At 42.3% G+C, this 14,963-nt stretch overlaps 1 protein-coding gene across 1 annotated transcript in view; it reads left to right on the forward strand.

The window, feature by feature from the left end:
• The first annotated feature begins 1,326 nt into the window (after positions 1 to 1,326).
• Positions 1,327 to 14,963, forward strand: part of MOXD1 (monooxygenase DBH like 1) — a 53,966-nt gene continuing 40,329 nt past the window's right edge. The window contains exons 1-4 of the mRNA XM_068677409.1: positions 1,327 to 1,678; positions 12,907 to 13,053; positions 14,518 to 14,685; positions 14,800 to 14,883. Of these exons, the coding sequence (XP_068533510.1) occupies positions 1,406 to 1,678; positions 12,907 to 13,053; positions 14,518 to 14,685; positions 14,800 to 14,883 (672 nt within the window). The 5' untranslated portion in view covers positions 1,327 to 1,405. The remainder of the gene's footprint in view (positions 1,679 to 12,906; positions 13,054 to 14,517; positions 14,686 to 14,799; positions 14,884 to 14,963) is intronic.

The raw sequence follows: 14,963 nt of genomic DNA on the forward strand, positions 1-14,963 counted from the left end.
GTTACGAGGTGGTGCTGCAGTCTTGGCTTTCGTCTGAATTTACTGGAATGATCTCAGCTGACCCAGAGCCTGAGAGCTCATGGGAGCCTGCTCGTCAGTTTCCTGTCTGCTCCTGTGTGGCACAGCCTGTGGGCAGCCTCCTCAGTGCTCACCTCCCTCCACTTCCCCTTGGCCCCAGCGTCCCTGCTGGCTGGGAACCCTGCTTCTGCTCCCTGTGCATGCTGGGCTTCCTGGGATGCTCTCTACACAAGAATATCCCGTGTCACGTACAGGTTTCTAAGATGTCAGTATCATCTCTACTAAACATCACAGGGTACATTTAAATAAGTATTTTCCATTTTTTTTCTGCACAAGTGGTGGCTACTGTCACAGTTGAACGACATCAGCTCTCCTCCCAGTCGTGCACCTCGCTCCGTTGGTCTGGGAGTGAGGTTGGTGCCTGAGCTCGTGGTGTCCACAGGACTGAAACTTTACCTTGGGGTTTCTGTTGTGTAAGAACAGAATAAACGTTTTGGGAAATATCCTCCATTCATAAAACATAAGAATATTTTGCGCAACTCTGTAAGACGTGGTTTTATGAAGGATGCATCCCCCACTTGAGTGCTGAGGCCACACCTGTGTCCTGCAGAAGTATCGTGCCCTTGCAGCTTCTGCTTAGATTCATCCCCATCCCCTTGTTAGCTGGCTTGAGACAAGAACCTTACAAGCTGACATCTCATCATTTTCTATTTTGCGAGTTGCCTGAGTTTGCAGTATTGAAGTTACTGCTGTAACGGGAAGAAAGGCCACACAAATTTTTCCCTTTGAAAATGATTTCCATTTCACTGGTACCTTTTTTTCTTATGATGTTTTAGGTGAAAATAACTTTTGGTGCTTCTCTCTCTCTCTCTCTCTCTTTCTTTCTTTCTTTCTTTCTTTAAGATTTCCTATTTTAGGGGTGTTTAGTTCGACGTGTGGCTCACACGGCGGTGTATGCTGCTGTTTGCCCCGGTGCTGTTCGTGTCGGCAGACCCTCAAGACCCCGGCCGGGTGCCAGGCAGCAGGCGTTTCGCTCCCGCTGAGCGCTGCCGGGCTCTTCCCGGTGACTTTCACCTCGCACAAAGCACCTCCAGCAGCCCAGCGCCTTCTTTGCGAAGCGGACCTCGGGCAGCCTGCGCACCTCGGGGCTTCCCCCGTCGGGGGGGAAGGGGGCGATGCCGAGGTCCTGCCGGCGGGACCCCCACGAGGGGTGGACACCGGGGGGCGACCAGAGCGGCGGCGGCGGCCCCGGTGCGCTCACCCCCGACGGGGCCGTCCGGCCGGCGCGGTGCCGCCCGCAGCGGGGGCGGGGTGAGCGGGGCTCCCGGCCCCCCCGGGCCGCCCGGGCAGCGCACACGCCTCGCACACTCACACGCGTGGCGAGAGGATGCGGCGGCTGCGCCCCTGGGCGCTGGTGCCGGTGCTGGGCGCCCTGCTCGCCGCCGGCTCCGGGTCCCCGTCGCGGAGCTACCCGCACAGCGCCCTGCTCGACGGGGCGGCCGCCTACCTCCTGCGCTGGGGCCGCCGCGGCAGCGCCCTCGCCTTCCGCCTGGAGGTGCGCACCCGCGGCTACGTGGGCTTCGGGCTCTCGGCCAGCGGCGGCATGGCCTCGGCGGACATCGTGGTGGGGGGCGTGGAGGGGGGACAGCCCTACCTGCAGGTAAGGACCGGCTCCTTCCCCGAGACGGCACCCCCCGCTCCGCTCCTCTCCCCTGCTCTGCCCCGAGCCCCCTTGCCCCGCCAGCCTCCTTTCCCCGACCCCCGGTTCTCCCGCAGCCCCCCGGTGCCCTGCCTCCTGCACGGCTCCCCCGCTCCCCTCGCCCTGCTCGGCGCCGGCCGGGTTTGCTCCCTGCTTGCTCCCTGCTTGCTCCCTATAACGCCCCGGGCTGCCGATGGACGTGGCTCCGGGAACAGCCCCCGCTGGCCCCGGCCTTTGTCTTCCTCCTCGCCTCACCCGGAGATGCTCCGACCTTGCCACCGAAAGGGACTCGCCACTTGTCCCTCGCCTGGCAAAGTGACCCCCGAAGAGTCCGGCCGCCTTGGTGTAAATCCCTAGATATTTTCCCTTAGCTGTCTAGGTTTTGCTGAGGCCGTGGCTGGGGACGTGGGCTCAGCCGGGGCTTGCAGCGAAGCTCCGCTCTGAGAGGCACTGGGGAAAGGGACCCTCGCCGCCGGTCCTCCCCCTGAGTCCCAGCCCGGGGGATTGCTGTGGGGCCAGGGAGCAGGGACAGCACGTCCCGTGAGACAGAGAGGGGAGTCAGGCTCGGCGTGGCGACCTGTCACCCTCCTTGCCTGGATAACAACTGTTATAGAGACAATTTAAGGGCAGAGTAATGCCCGGTAACAGTCGAGGAGCTGTCTCTTCATTTTGCTGGAGCTAGCTGATCTTTGAAGCTGCTGCTTAAATTTTGAGAGTTTTCTTTTGTAAGAGTATGGATTTTAACTAACTTTTTGCCATAAGAAAACCAAATGCTTAAGAATCTCTCCCTACTGTTTGTCAAGGCTATAAAATCAAACCTTTTCTAGAAAAAGGGTGCTTTTAGCATAAATATATTTTTCTCCTATATTTTCTCCTATTAGTTTACTACATCAAGTTTAGCGAAATATGTGTCTTATTTAAGTTCAAACCAATGATTTCCAGAATATTTTTTTCTCGTATTTCAAAGTAGAGATCATTTTTTTTTTCAGAAAACCTCAGTCCAAATAAACCCCTAATAATAAGAAGAAAACCCATTCTAGTCATTGAGCAGCATGGCTCTTAGAGGTGTAGAATGTGAGGCTTGCTGGAGTCCTACAGTTCAGAAGATACACATATTAAGCATTAAAAGAAACCAAACTTTCTGTTTGGCTAAAATTTGGGTATCCTCTTTTTCCAAGCAAGCATTTTGGAAAGGCATCCAAACCAAAGTAAAGGTGTCCAGTGACACCAGGGGAGACTCCATCACTTCCCTTGGTAGTCTGTGGCAGTGGCAAGCCTTTGTCCTTCCTCATTTCCAGTATTTGTCTGGCTAGGTTCAGATTCCAGATATGCATTTTCTCTACCAGATTTAAAAGTCTGTCTCCTTCACCCAGCTCCTGTAAAATAATTTATATGCTGTAATCAAGTCACTCCTCTATTTTCTTTTGCATAAAATAAATAGATCCAGCTCTGTATGTATCCCACTGCAGGTCATTTTCTCCAGCACTCACTGCACTTTTGTGCCTCTTTTCAACATCCCTCATAGGTTTTCAGCATCCTTAAAAATATCGCGTATACAGAATTTCATTCTTCATCCAAAGACATCACGTGGCAAATACAACATGGAGAGAAAGGGGAAAGACTGTAGCAAGTGCCTCCTGTCAGGGAACAGCTGATACTTTTCCTGAAACACTAATTTAACACATAAACATCTGCTATGCAAAGTGCTATGAGTTATTGTGTTACGCTCTGGAGTAGATAAGGCACAGAAGAAATAACTTCTATCTGTTAAGCTTGCTGGCATCTTGGTGTTTTCACTATCCCCATTTCTTCTCCAGTTAGGCAGCAAAGAAAGGTGTATTTTTAAACTGGGAGGAGGTCTTTTAAAAAAAGGTGGTCTGTTAAAAATATTTCTGTGCCTGCACTGAAAGAAGGAAAGGTGAGAAACAAAGAGGATGGCCTAAACACTTTGAAGAAACGAAATTTGTTTGAAAAAGTTTTTTTTTTTTCTGGACAGGCAATACAGACTGATATAAAACAAATACCTTGTTCCAGAATTCTATTTTAATAGTGTCTAATTCTTTACTTAGACACATAGTTAATATTTTTAAAACACTTCATTTATTAATTGTATATCATCATTTACATTATGTACTACTAAAAAGATATTTTTTTTCATAGATAGCAGCCTTGGAAGTGTGTGGTTTTATGCCTAGCTGCACACTGGAAGATTTGTACACCATATAATGAAAGAACTTACTTTTCTTTTCGGTTTTAGAAATATGTTTTTATTCCATGATCATCAATCGGAAAATGTGCATCGTGGTCTAAACTCTTAGAAGGGTCATTTTCTGGTTTCTTTGACAGTTTTGAGACGCTAGTTAGTGGCCTGATTTTTCGAAGTTGTTCTGAAACACCTTTATAGCCTTTCAAGTGGGCATTAAAATTGCTAGTCTCTTAAGAGAATTTAGCTTTTTCCCCACCTTAAATCCTCTCTCCTCCTCTAAAAATAGAAAGTGTTCTCGGAGGGAAGAGTCCTCTTGTGGGAGCAGACATGTAAATGAAGTTAGACTACCACCCTCTGTAAAGGAACTAACAGCAGATACTCCCTGGTTTGTGAGAGAGCAATGTACCGAGGCTGAGGAAAAGTTCCAGTTCATTTTCAGAGAGGAGAGAGAACATTTCCTCTGGCATTTATTCTTCATCCTCTCACAGCAAACAGATGTGATTCCCGCCATCAGCAGGCAGTGCCTTTCCTTTAAAAAATCTGATGACTCAAAAGTTCTGGATATCTGAAATTGGATTTTACTTTATTGGTTTTTAGATGTTTTGTGATCTTTGGTGTAGTGGGTTACTTGTTTTACTTTGCTTTTCCATGTCTGAACTGTATTTAAGGAAAAAGAGGTCTGGCATAATGAGTAAAGACTGGAAAGATTCAAAAGACATAATTTTAGTTTTCTCTAAGTATATTAAGGTAAAAAGTGTTATGATGCCATGTGAGAGAAGTACTGGAGTAGCTTTTTGAAGAGGTTTTGAATGATTCTCAAACTACACACTGATTATCGTACCATTTTGGGAAGTCAGTATTTGGAACAGGAACCTAGACATCTTTGGGGAGGGCGTAGAAGACATAGCGTGCGTGCATGTGTGCATACATGCACATCAGTGTTGTATTTTGAGGGAGCCACCTCCACCAAAAAGAAGCAGATCAGTGAGCACTTAATTCTAGCATGTCCCTGAGAGCTCTGTCGTGCACATTTGTAGACTACGTGGGGTTTGGGTGAGCATGTTTGAGAAAAAGTAGAAGATACCAACAGGGTCTGGTATCGGAGAGCTGAGAGCTACTTTTATCTCTGTAGGGAGGGGGTGGGCTTGGAAGAATAGCTCATACTCAGCGAAATGTTCCCTGCAGTATTGCTGTGGTCACTTGCAGCATGTGTTGCTCTTCATAAAAGTTTTTGGGACAGCTCCAGCTTTTGCATTTAGCGTTCCTTCCTTCCTTCTTCTTTGTGTGTGTGTGTGTGTGTGTATGCTTATGAATTGACACAGCATGCATTTTCATGCTAGACCCATGCCTTTTCCTTGGTCTCCACCCCTGTCTGGAATTGTGCATCCCCACCCACAGCACGTAGCTGCTGAGAGCCCCATTTTGGGGAGAGTAATCCTCCTTGATGAATGGCTATTTTGTGCAAGTTATACAAGAGAGTTGCATTGTTAGAGTCTTCTGTTGAACTTGCACAAAAATAGTCCCTACTCAGGGTGAATAAGGACTGTGTGTCACTAAAAAGTACTTTATTATTCATTACAGCCTTGCTTGTTAACTGTCACCCAAACTAAAGAATATCTGTTATCAAATGTATCCCATGGAGTTAGCTTAATTGCTCACAGGGAAGTACTTGGAAGAGATTTTAAAGGACAGAAAACAGTGAGCATTCTCTGTACTTAACGATATGCTGCTTTTAAGTGCACTCATGCCAACAGCAACAAAAGAAGTGTTTAGAAAACAACTTGAAAGGCACCAAAAGAGAGATGCAAAGTGAGTGCCACACTGACATATCTCAGTCGGTGCTTTGTTGGAGGTATTTCATGCCTTCGGGCATTGTGGCAAAATCTCCAGATGACTAATGAGCCCTCTTGGCTTCAATGCGGGGCATTAAGAGACGCTACAGCGTACATCTCCACCGGCTGGGTGCTTTGTATTTCCCTTTCAGAGGTACAATAGTTAGGACAAGGAAGCAACAATTGGTGAACAGAAGATGAGAATAATTCTGGAGCTCTTGTGTTTTGCAGGCCTCAGGGGTCTGGTTTGCAAGCTGTTTTTTGTTTGTTTGTTTGTTTCCAAAATACCTGGTGTGTTGCTTGCAGATTGGGTTTTGGCAACACCAAGGAAACTTTTACAGCTCCACAAAAATAAGTACCTCTTACTGTCAGAGCTTCACACCTGGAGCAATATGGAAAAGTAGCCACCATGAGTGATGCAAAGGCTTAAAATTACAGGGTAATGGTTTTATTCTCCATATAAGCCATATCTTAGGAATAGGAGAGGGATGAGGGGAGATTTTTGAAAGCACATAGAGAAAATGTTGGGAACAGGTCTCATTAATATTTGTGCTTCAAAATCCCTGCAGTGTTTTGAAAACTTCCTCATAATTGAAGTAATTAAAGTTATTAAAACAAGAAAACTTGTGCTGTTTAAATGGGTTCCTGTATAAGGAGAGTTCTTTGCGATAAAGTACAGTTGTGAGATTGGATCATGCAGTATCTCCTAGTTACAGTTTTCTTTCCCTTAAAACACATTGCGACATGTTTTGTCTAGTCTGTTTGTGTTAGGATAGCCTTTAATCTAGCTCTGTAGCTTCTGATATAATTGGAGTATAAATTCCAAAATCAACATTTATTCTTGATGTAAAGACTCCTTGGGACTCTGTTGCAAAGTCGAACTCTCCATGCTGATAAGCAATGCCATATTTCAACTGCTGATGCTTCTTACACCTGTGTGTGGCAAGCTAGAGAGCCCGCCATGATTCAGTGCTTTTCATTTGTGTGTGTAGAAAGTGAAGTTTTTGTATGTTCCATGGGTGCCACAGAAACCAAGGGTTTCTGCAGGTCATTGGCTACTGGATGGCAGCCCTGGGCAGCATCAAATGAGATATGAGAAATACACTGAAGTGTATTCGACTTACAGCTTACATGAGCAAAGGCGTGTCTCTCAGTAAATAATTGTTTCATGTATAAAAAATGTTTTTTTTTTTTTCTTTTATTTTTCAAAGCCAATATCTGTACATGTACACACATGTGCATGCATTATCTGGGTACGTAAACACAGAAGTGGAAAATGTGTGTCTGTGTATGTGTACATTTAAAAAACAGCCCCCCATCCCCCACCCCCACCCCCCAATTATTATTTGTTACAGATAAAAATGTTCCATCCTTGTGACAGTTAGCAGTATACCTGAAGTAAACAAGCTACATTGACTCCAGTGTATCTCAGGCAGTGTAGCTGGAACCATACCAGGAGGAGATGCAGCTTGTCAGAGCTGTCCCTGTGACTAAGATCTGGGCTTCTCAGGAAGAAATGAATCATCTCATGCTAATCTGGTGCGTAGGTTAAAAAAAAACACACACCCAACAAATCAGTCCATTACCTCTGACCAGTCTGCTTACAGGGCAGCAGAACTTACTGATCCCACTGACTTCAGGAACTTCTCGCAGCTGTTTGATTGCTGCTGCTGTACCTTTTTCTGTGGATATTTTTCCATTTGCAGGCCAATCCCAAGATTTGGATCAGTCAACTGGAATGCTCTCAAGGTGTTCCTACATGAAGCAGTGATGCTTTCAGACTCCTACTACTTCATGTTAGTTTTCTGGGGGTGGGCTTTGCTTTTCACTGACATAGGAGTATAAGAGTATAGTATGATCTTTGCCTTGAACTCAAGCTGAAATTATTTGGGGTTGAAAAAAGTTTGTTTGCTTATTTGTAAACTCATGCTCTGTTTACTTCTTGCCAAATACAATGTACAAACAGTTGTGTGTGTGTGTGTTTTTTTTTTTTTGTTTTGTTTTATATGGTAATATCCAGTGTGTGCTGGAACCATGAGCAGCAGGATTCCATCTGAATTAAATGCAACAATAAAAAAGAGAAATGTTAACCACAGTTATTTTTTTGGAAACCCAGAAAGACATAGCTTGGTGCTGATTTCAGACAGAAGTTTTGGTCACTTCTTTTGCACACTATGGCAATTTATCCATCCTATTTATACTAGGATAGATCTCTTCTGCCAACTTTCATGTTGGTTGCAGCTTCTGAATTCCTTTGCCAGTCTTGTCTTCAGTCCCCGTCTCAGATGACATCAGATGGGTAGTCTGGGGATATTCAAAACTGCACGAGCTGCCTGCAGACCACAGGTGAAGACTAGATGTGACAAAGCTCAATTTTTCCCTCATTTCCCATTCCTAGCTTGTCCTTTGACTTGCTTGCAACTCTTCCACTGCTGCTGGAAAGGCAGGGAGCTCCTGGCTGGAGGGGGGCAACACACATAAATCAGAGCTGCTCCCAAGCCAAGCCTGCAAGGTGATTGCTGGATGGGGCCACAGTTTGGAAGCTGTTTGCTGCTCCTTTAGGTTGAAAGGTGCTGTATATAATTTAGCATGGGAAATGGATACCATAAACAAAATGAGCTTGTACATTGTAAAGATCTGGGGAGGGAGTCCTATAAACACCTGTTCAAGTATGCAATGACAGCTGGTAGTGCTTTTCAGGTCAGGCTTCTTGGTGCAGCTGTGCTTACATTCTCTGAGGATAAAAAAGCCCATTTGCATCTTTTATTTTATTTTATTTTTTAACAACCTTAAGAAATTATTCTTCCCATCTTTGTAGCACAGCAATCAGAAACTGTTTATGCCACACAACATTTTTTTTTGAGAAAGGAGGAGGTTAATAGGATCTGAAAAACTGTGCAATATGATGGGCCTCACTTCTGGAAAAGAACATACAAGAACTTGTACAATCAAGAAGATTTTTCATTTTCTGTAAGTTATTTCAACTTCTAGGTAGCATAAGGATCGAGACACCTAACTATTTGATCTCACAGCATAGCCCCCAATTTAAAATGCCAGCATGCCCAATATAATCAATGGGAGTGCAGAAGCTTTCAATGTTTCAAAAGTAAACAGTTTATCTAAGTAAATTGTAAAATAAGAACAACATCTTAGTTATTTCATGGCATGACAAATAATGCTTCCAAATCTTTGTTTAAAACACTTATTGTTTAAACAATCAAAATAAGATGTTTGTACCAGAAAAATAGTCATTACAGCTTTACCTTCTTTCTATAACTCCTATGCTTCTGTGAAATTGATGTAAAACTTAGAAGCTTTATCTTTATTTAACATATATATTCTGTGTGTGCCTAAGAAACCAAAGAATCTGGATTCAGGAGCTGACAGTAAATAAAGCTGTATTTACAGGTTTTTGCTGAGTGTTTCAGAAATTCAGTATTAAGGACCTGATAATTATTACTGATCTGTGTTGGAACTCCATTAAATTTAGATTTGTATCAGTATAATCTTGCCCACAAAACACACAGGTTTTCCGACTGTATGGCATGCCAAAACCAAATCTTTGTAAAAGATGTAGCCATATTAGTGCCTTTTCCTATTTGGTAGGAAGAATAAACTGTTCTGAAATGAGGCAGGTTTCAGACCATCTGTGATGGATATTGAAGCACTGTGATTCTGTTGATGAAAATGTCCCACTCCTTTCTCAACAGAATTCAATGTGTGAAACTTGCAAATTTAGGTGAGTTCTGTGTTACAGCAGGCTATCTCTGAGAGCATTCGGGACCATATTTGGATTCCTTCTGTTCAGCTGAACCCCAGATGCCTGATGTCTGGCTTCTGGTGCGTTCATCCTCTGTGCTGTCCTTTGGCCTTGTAAGTCACATTTATAGGCCTTCAGAGGAACCAAGCTTTCTCCCCTGAGCAGACACAAGGATTTAAGTGGAGTATAGGCTGTCCGAATGTGGTAACGTGGTGTTACACCATAGTCCACAGGACTTCTATTTGTTATCATTTTTCCTTTCTGAAAGGAAGCATCTCTAGATACACATTTTTATGTCTTTAATGTTTGTGATGCCACCTACCCAAATTGCAAGGGGCTTACCTGTGTTGCAAGAAAGTTATCCACATTATGTATGTTCCATGCTAATACATGAATATATTTGTTTAAAAAATAATAGTCTTTACACAGACTTTGTTTAGCAAGTATGAGCATAGATGACTGCAACTTCCAGACATTTTTTCTTACTTTTCCAACATACTGTTGAAAAGGATGTGGCATCACAACTTGTCCGTGTGTCTTCTTTTTTGATAACCCCCTTTTGTTTATTAAGGTTGGTACACAAACATGTGTGTATGTGTGTCTTAAAGTTTTATAAGCTCTGATGAATAAATTGAGTAAAGCATGCATAGATTGACATAATCTGTTCTTTGAACAGAAAGAGATCAGAATGTTTTGGCAACGTGGCCTTGTTTTGTTTTCAAAGTGGCTAACAAGCTGTTTTCGTGTCAGGGATTGAGCAATCAAATTCTGAACTGCTCCGAAATTTTCTTGTTACATTATTTGATTTTAGTTTTATGTTGAACGTCTGGATATTTTTTAACAAAAGAAATAAAAATAGTAATAGAGGCAGTTCATAATTCATAAATAGCTCCTGGTAAATGTATTCATGCTTGATTCCCCTGGTGCTGCCCAATTGCACACAGTGGAGTTATAGGACTTGGGCAATACAGGAACATCACCATCTTCCCATGAATTGTATGAATTTGCTTCCTGGGTATTCTCAGGATTGTGGTGTCAAGGGATGTTTCAAGGTGGTGTATATCAGGCAGAGGAAGTAAGCAGAGCCAGCAAATTCATTAATTCACAGAAGTTTTCACGTGGGAAAGATTAACGTTAGTTGGTCAGATTAAAATCTACCCACAGAGTACTTTCCGGGGAGTGATGGAGCGAGGTGCTGCAGAGGCGATGCAGGGTCAGCAGTGAGCACCCATGTGGGCAGTGGGATCACCTTCCCCAGAGCACTCACCTGCAGGCACAAAGGGAGCCCCTTACAGTGAGCTGGAGCCGGGACCTGTCTTTGACCATCATCCAGGAGAATGAAATCATTCCACTGACAATTGCGTTATCAAGGCACATCTGAGCCATATCTTAATTACACAGCTTCTTCCAGTTATCTTGCATTCTCCCTGCAGGCTTATAGAGTTCAGGGCTATATAACATGCTTGCTTTTTTTTTTTTTTTTTTTGGGTTACAGAGAAATACTTTAGAGTTTTTAAGAAATGGTGAAGATCACCAGAAAAATATTTGAGTGTACACACCTAACTTGGCTTTATATTTCTGAACTTTCCTTCCCAGATGTTTCAGGCAAAAACTTTCAACCCACTCCCATGTGGAAAAGCTATTCTTGGATCTCTGGGTGCTTATTCTAATACAAGGATGCCTCCTTCCAGTTTAACCTAATATTTCAGAAAATATATCACACTTAGGTAAAAGCCAATGTTCACAAGGATACATTTCTAGTCCAGATAAGCCCTTACTATTTCTAGGATGAAAGCAGAGGTTCCATAGAAATGTGTTTTCAGAACAGGGATGGTATTCTGTGTAGATACACACTGTCTATGTCCAAGCTCTGATTTAGGGGTGAAATTGAGCATTTTGTTCCCATAAAATACCCACCTTCAAGTACCATCCCAGAACAGGCCCATCATTTCTATCTGGAAGAACAGATTCATCGTCTTTCTCTAAACAAACATAACTCATCATTTTCCTTTCTTTCAGCATAGAACTCCAGCTCCCAGACCTCTCTTTTGCTCTTTCTGATGAGTTTTTCCAAGTGTGTATTTTTTCATATAAGTATTCATTCACTTCTAGTCACAAAAAAAGTGCTGATGGGAGAAGGACTCTTTTCAGTACCTTTCATTTTTTGTGCAGTTAAGTTGAAGATTGTGACTCCCAAATGATCCTTTAGTGAATTAAAACTGGCAGCCACTTTTACCAGTATTAAGATACTTGGACATAACATTTTACAGTTTTTCAGCTTTGTTGTCTTCTCTTTAACAAAGGGATGTAAAAGATAGAAATCCCTCTAAAAGGAAATGGAGATCCAAATAGCTTGAGTTAAATGCCTTCAAGAAGCAGCAGGTGTTGTGTTATTTCGTTAAGAACGCTGCACGGTTAATGGCATCTGCCAGTAACATGTTTAAAAAAAAAAAAAGAAAGACAAAATTGCCTGCTATCAGGTGGTGTATTATGGAAAAAATGAGGTGTTTAGCTAACCAAGGCTAGAGGCTCTCCTCTAGGACTGGATGCTCAGAGCAGTTCCTGCAAACCACCCACCCCTGCCCCAGCCTGAGCAGAAACAGCCTAAAACTCACGGGCGGGCAAACAGAGGATGCACCTTGGAGGCAGTGGTAGGAGGAGGCTGGAGGAGAGAGAGGAGGAGGCCGGAGGGGCACTGTGCGGCCACTGCAGCTGCGCAGGCAGGAGGAATTTGGGGTGAGGAGGTTAATGACCCAACATTGCTGCTCAGCTCCTCCATTGTACCATGCTTCTGCTGAGCCGGGGATCATCTTTCTTAACCTTTCCTCTAAGAAAAAACACCCAACCCCAAACCAACAAATAAACTCCAAAACCCTCCAGGCACCTTTTGTGTGCACTAAGCACTGTTCATCCTGGTTAAACTGCAGGATTCCTGGTTCCAATCGATTTTAATCTGAGAGGTTTCCTTTTTGTGGGGTAGGAAAAACAAAGTCGTGAAAAGAGGGAACGGTGATTTTGTTGATTGGAGTATTAAGTGAATTTCTTTCCCTCTGTAATTTCCCCAAAGTTCACAACACCCCAGTTATGATAATTTAGGCTTACTGGTTGAGTACAGCCTTTATTTTCATAGTCATGTACAGGCAGTTAAAGTTATTCAAGACATTTTTAAGCTGCTTGCCAAGGAGACTTGCTTTCTTGAAGATTTTTAATCCAAAAAAAAATGTTTAGTGTCACCCCTGAATATTTTACATAAAACTGTCATCCCTGAATACTTTATATAAAAACAATGTTGGATTCAGCATTCCACAAAAAAGTTATTTTTTGTTTGTTTGTTTGTTTGTTTTTACTTAATATTACCTTTTAATGATGGTCCACCTTTTATTTTCAACAGGATTATTTTACCGATGAAAACAGAGTACTGAAAAAAGACCCACAACAGGATTACCACCTGGAATATGCCATGGAAAACAGTACACACACAATATTGGCTTTTAGCAGAGAACTGCACACTTGTGATACAAATGATAAGAGCATAACGGTAAGATGCTCTGACTATACATATAGAGATGAAATAAATAACTCAGGCCAAAAGTATATGGGATTATGAAACTGGTTATTAAAATCTCATTTTAGTAAAATAAAATAATTAGAGAAGTTCACTTAGCAAATGAATTCAGCTCCCAAAGCACTTTCCAAAACATTTATTCTGCCAAATTAACCAGGAAAAATACTTGTGCAGGTTTTATTAATCTCTTATACTTTAATTTCAGCTTTCTTTGTTCCTTCAGTTCAATGCATAAGATTCTCTAATTCGTAACACACCATGTGAACATAGGATTCAAAGAGGTATCCCTGTGCTCTCAGATCCTGTGTCCCACAGTTGCAATCATTCAAGAAATGTCAACTTGAGAAACACTTTTAGATCTTACAGTAACTTGCAATTCATCTTAAATCTAGACTTTTGAGTATATAGAGCTGAAATGTTTCATTTTTGGTTTAATTCTATATTAAAAATAAAGACATTGAAGAACTTAATGATGCAAATTTTTCCATGGTAAATACTTCTCATGGAAAATTCTGTTGTTGCCCTAGTGACTGCTGGACTTCATTTTAAATTATATGAAGTTGATGATTTTCATATTGGAAATGACAGATAGGTTAGAGAGATTTACAGGGCTTTCTGTGATTTGGCTTGTTTACTACTACTCATTTTGGAAGCATCACAGCAGCAGTTTAACACTATTGTCATTATCTATGTTTTTGCAATATATGCAATAATAACAACATGAGGAGCTGAGAGATACACAAATGAAATCCACAGCTGTATAAACTGCCAGATTTCCAGGCAGTTGATGGATCTGTGGTTTTTGCACCTGCTCCAAATTGTCTCAGTATAATTTAACATTCTGGGACACTTCAACATTTATTAGAGTATTTTGTCTCAGGGGTGATTATTTCAATTTGAGGATGGTTTACAGAGAATTGGTCTATGCTAAAGCAGTAGCTTGATTTTTAAGATGTAAATATGTTGTGTAATTTAATGTCTATCTTCCCTAGCATATAGGGACAGCAGCTCACAAAAGGTGTTCAGATCTTTGCATAGTTGAGCCTGGAAGCTGTTTTGGGAGGGTGCCTTCTGAGTGCTGGTCAAATGAGTGCCATTTCTAGGAAAAAATGTTCTATATGCTTGGTTATGTCTTTTTGAGTCTGTTCTGCTATTTGCAGTTTTGACTTAAGTTTGCTGCATTAATGAAGAAAGCTATCAGAGAAAGATACAACTTCTGTAGATCCACATGAACCCTGCAAATATAAAACATGATTCATTTTAAAGAAAAAACTGCATCAGTAGATGATTTTGCCTCTGGTATGCGTTATAATTGTTCAAATACAGCAACACCTACATCACACCTATATTAGGAATTAAATGAACTATGTGAAGAAGATATTGTTCCTGCTCCTTATGGGTTTTGTTTGTTTGTTTTGTTTTGTTTTGTTTTTCCAGGAGAGCACAGTGCGGGTAATATGGGCCTACCACCACAAAGACATGGGAGAAGCAGGTCAAAATTATCACGGGTCTAATCGTGGTACAAAGAGTCTGCGTTTACTGAACCCTGAGAAAGCAGAAGTCTCATCTGCCTCTTTGCCATATTTTGACTTGACAAACAAAGACGTAAGTTACTCTGGGTTTTGGATTTATGTGCAGTTAGGGTTAAGCCCAATATTTAGGCTTTCACAACAGGGTAGTATGACTTTTATAATATTGTTACCCTTTTCATTAAGACAGGTGCCTATACCAGACAAGGATACAACATATTGGTGTCAAATGTTTAAGATTCCTGTACAACATGAAAAGCACCATGTGACAAAGGTGAGTGATTCAGACTGTGTGAAGTCCAGGTTATGTTTTTTTTTTGTGTTTAGAGTTCAGGTGAGGATGGTGACTCTTCA

Source organism: Anas acuta, chromosome 3 (genome assembly GCF_963932015.1).
Source record: "Anas acuta chromosome 3, bAnaAcu1.1, whole genome shotgun sequence".
Classification (NCBI taxonomy): domain Eukaryota; kingdom Metazoa; phylum Chordata; class Aves; order Anseriformes; family Anatidae; genus Anas; species Anas acuta.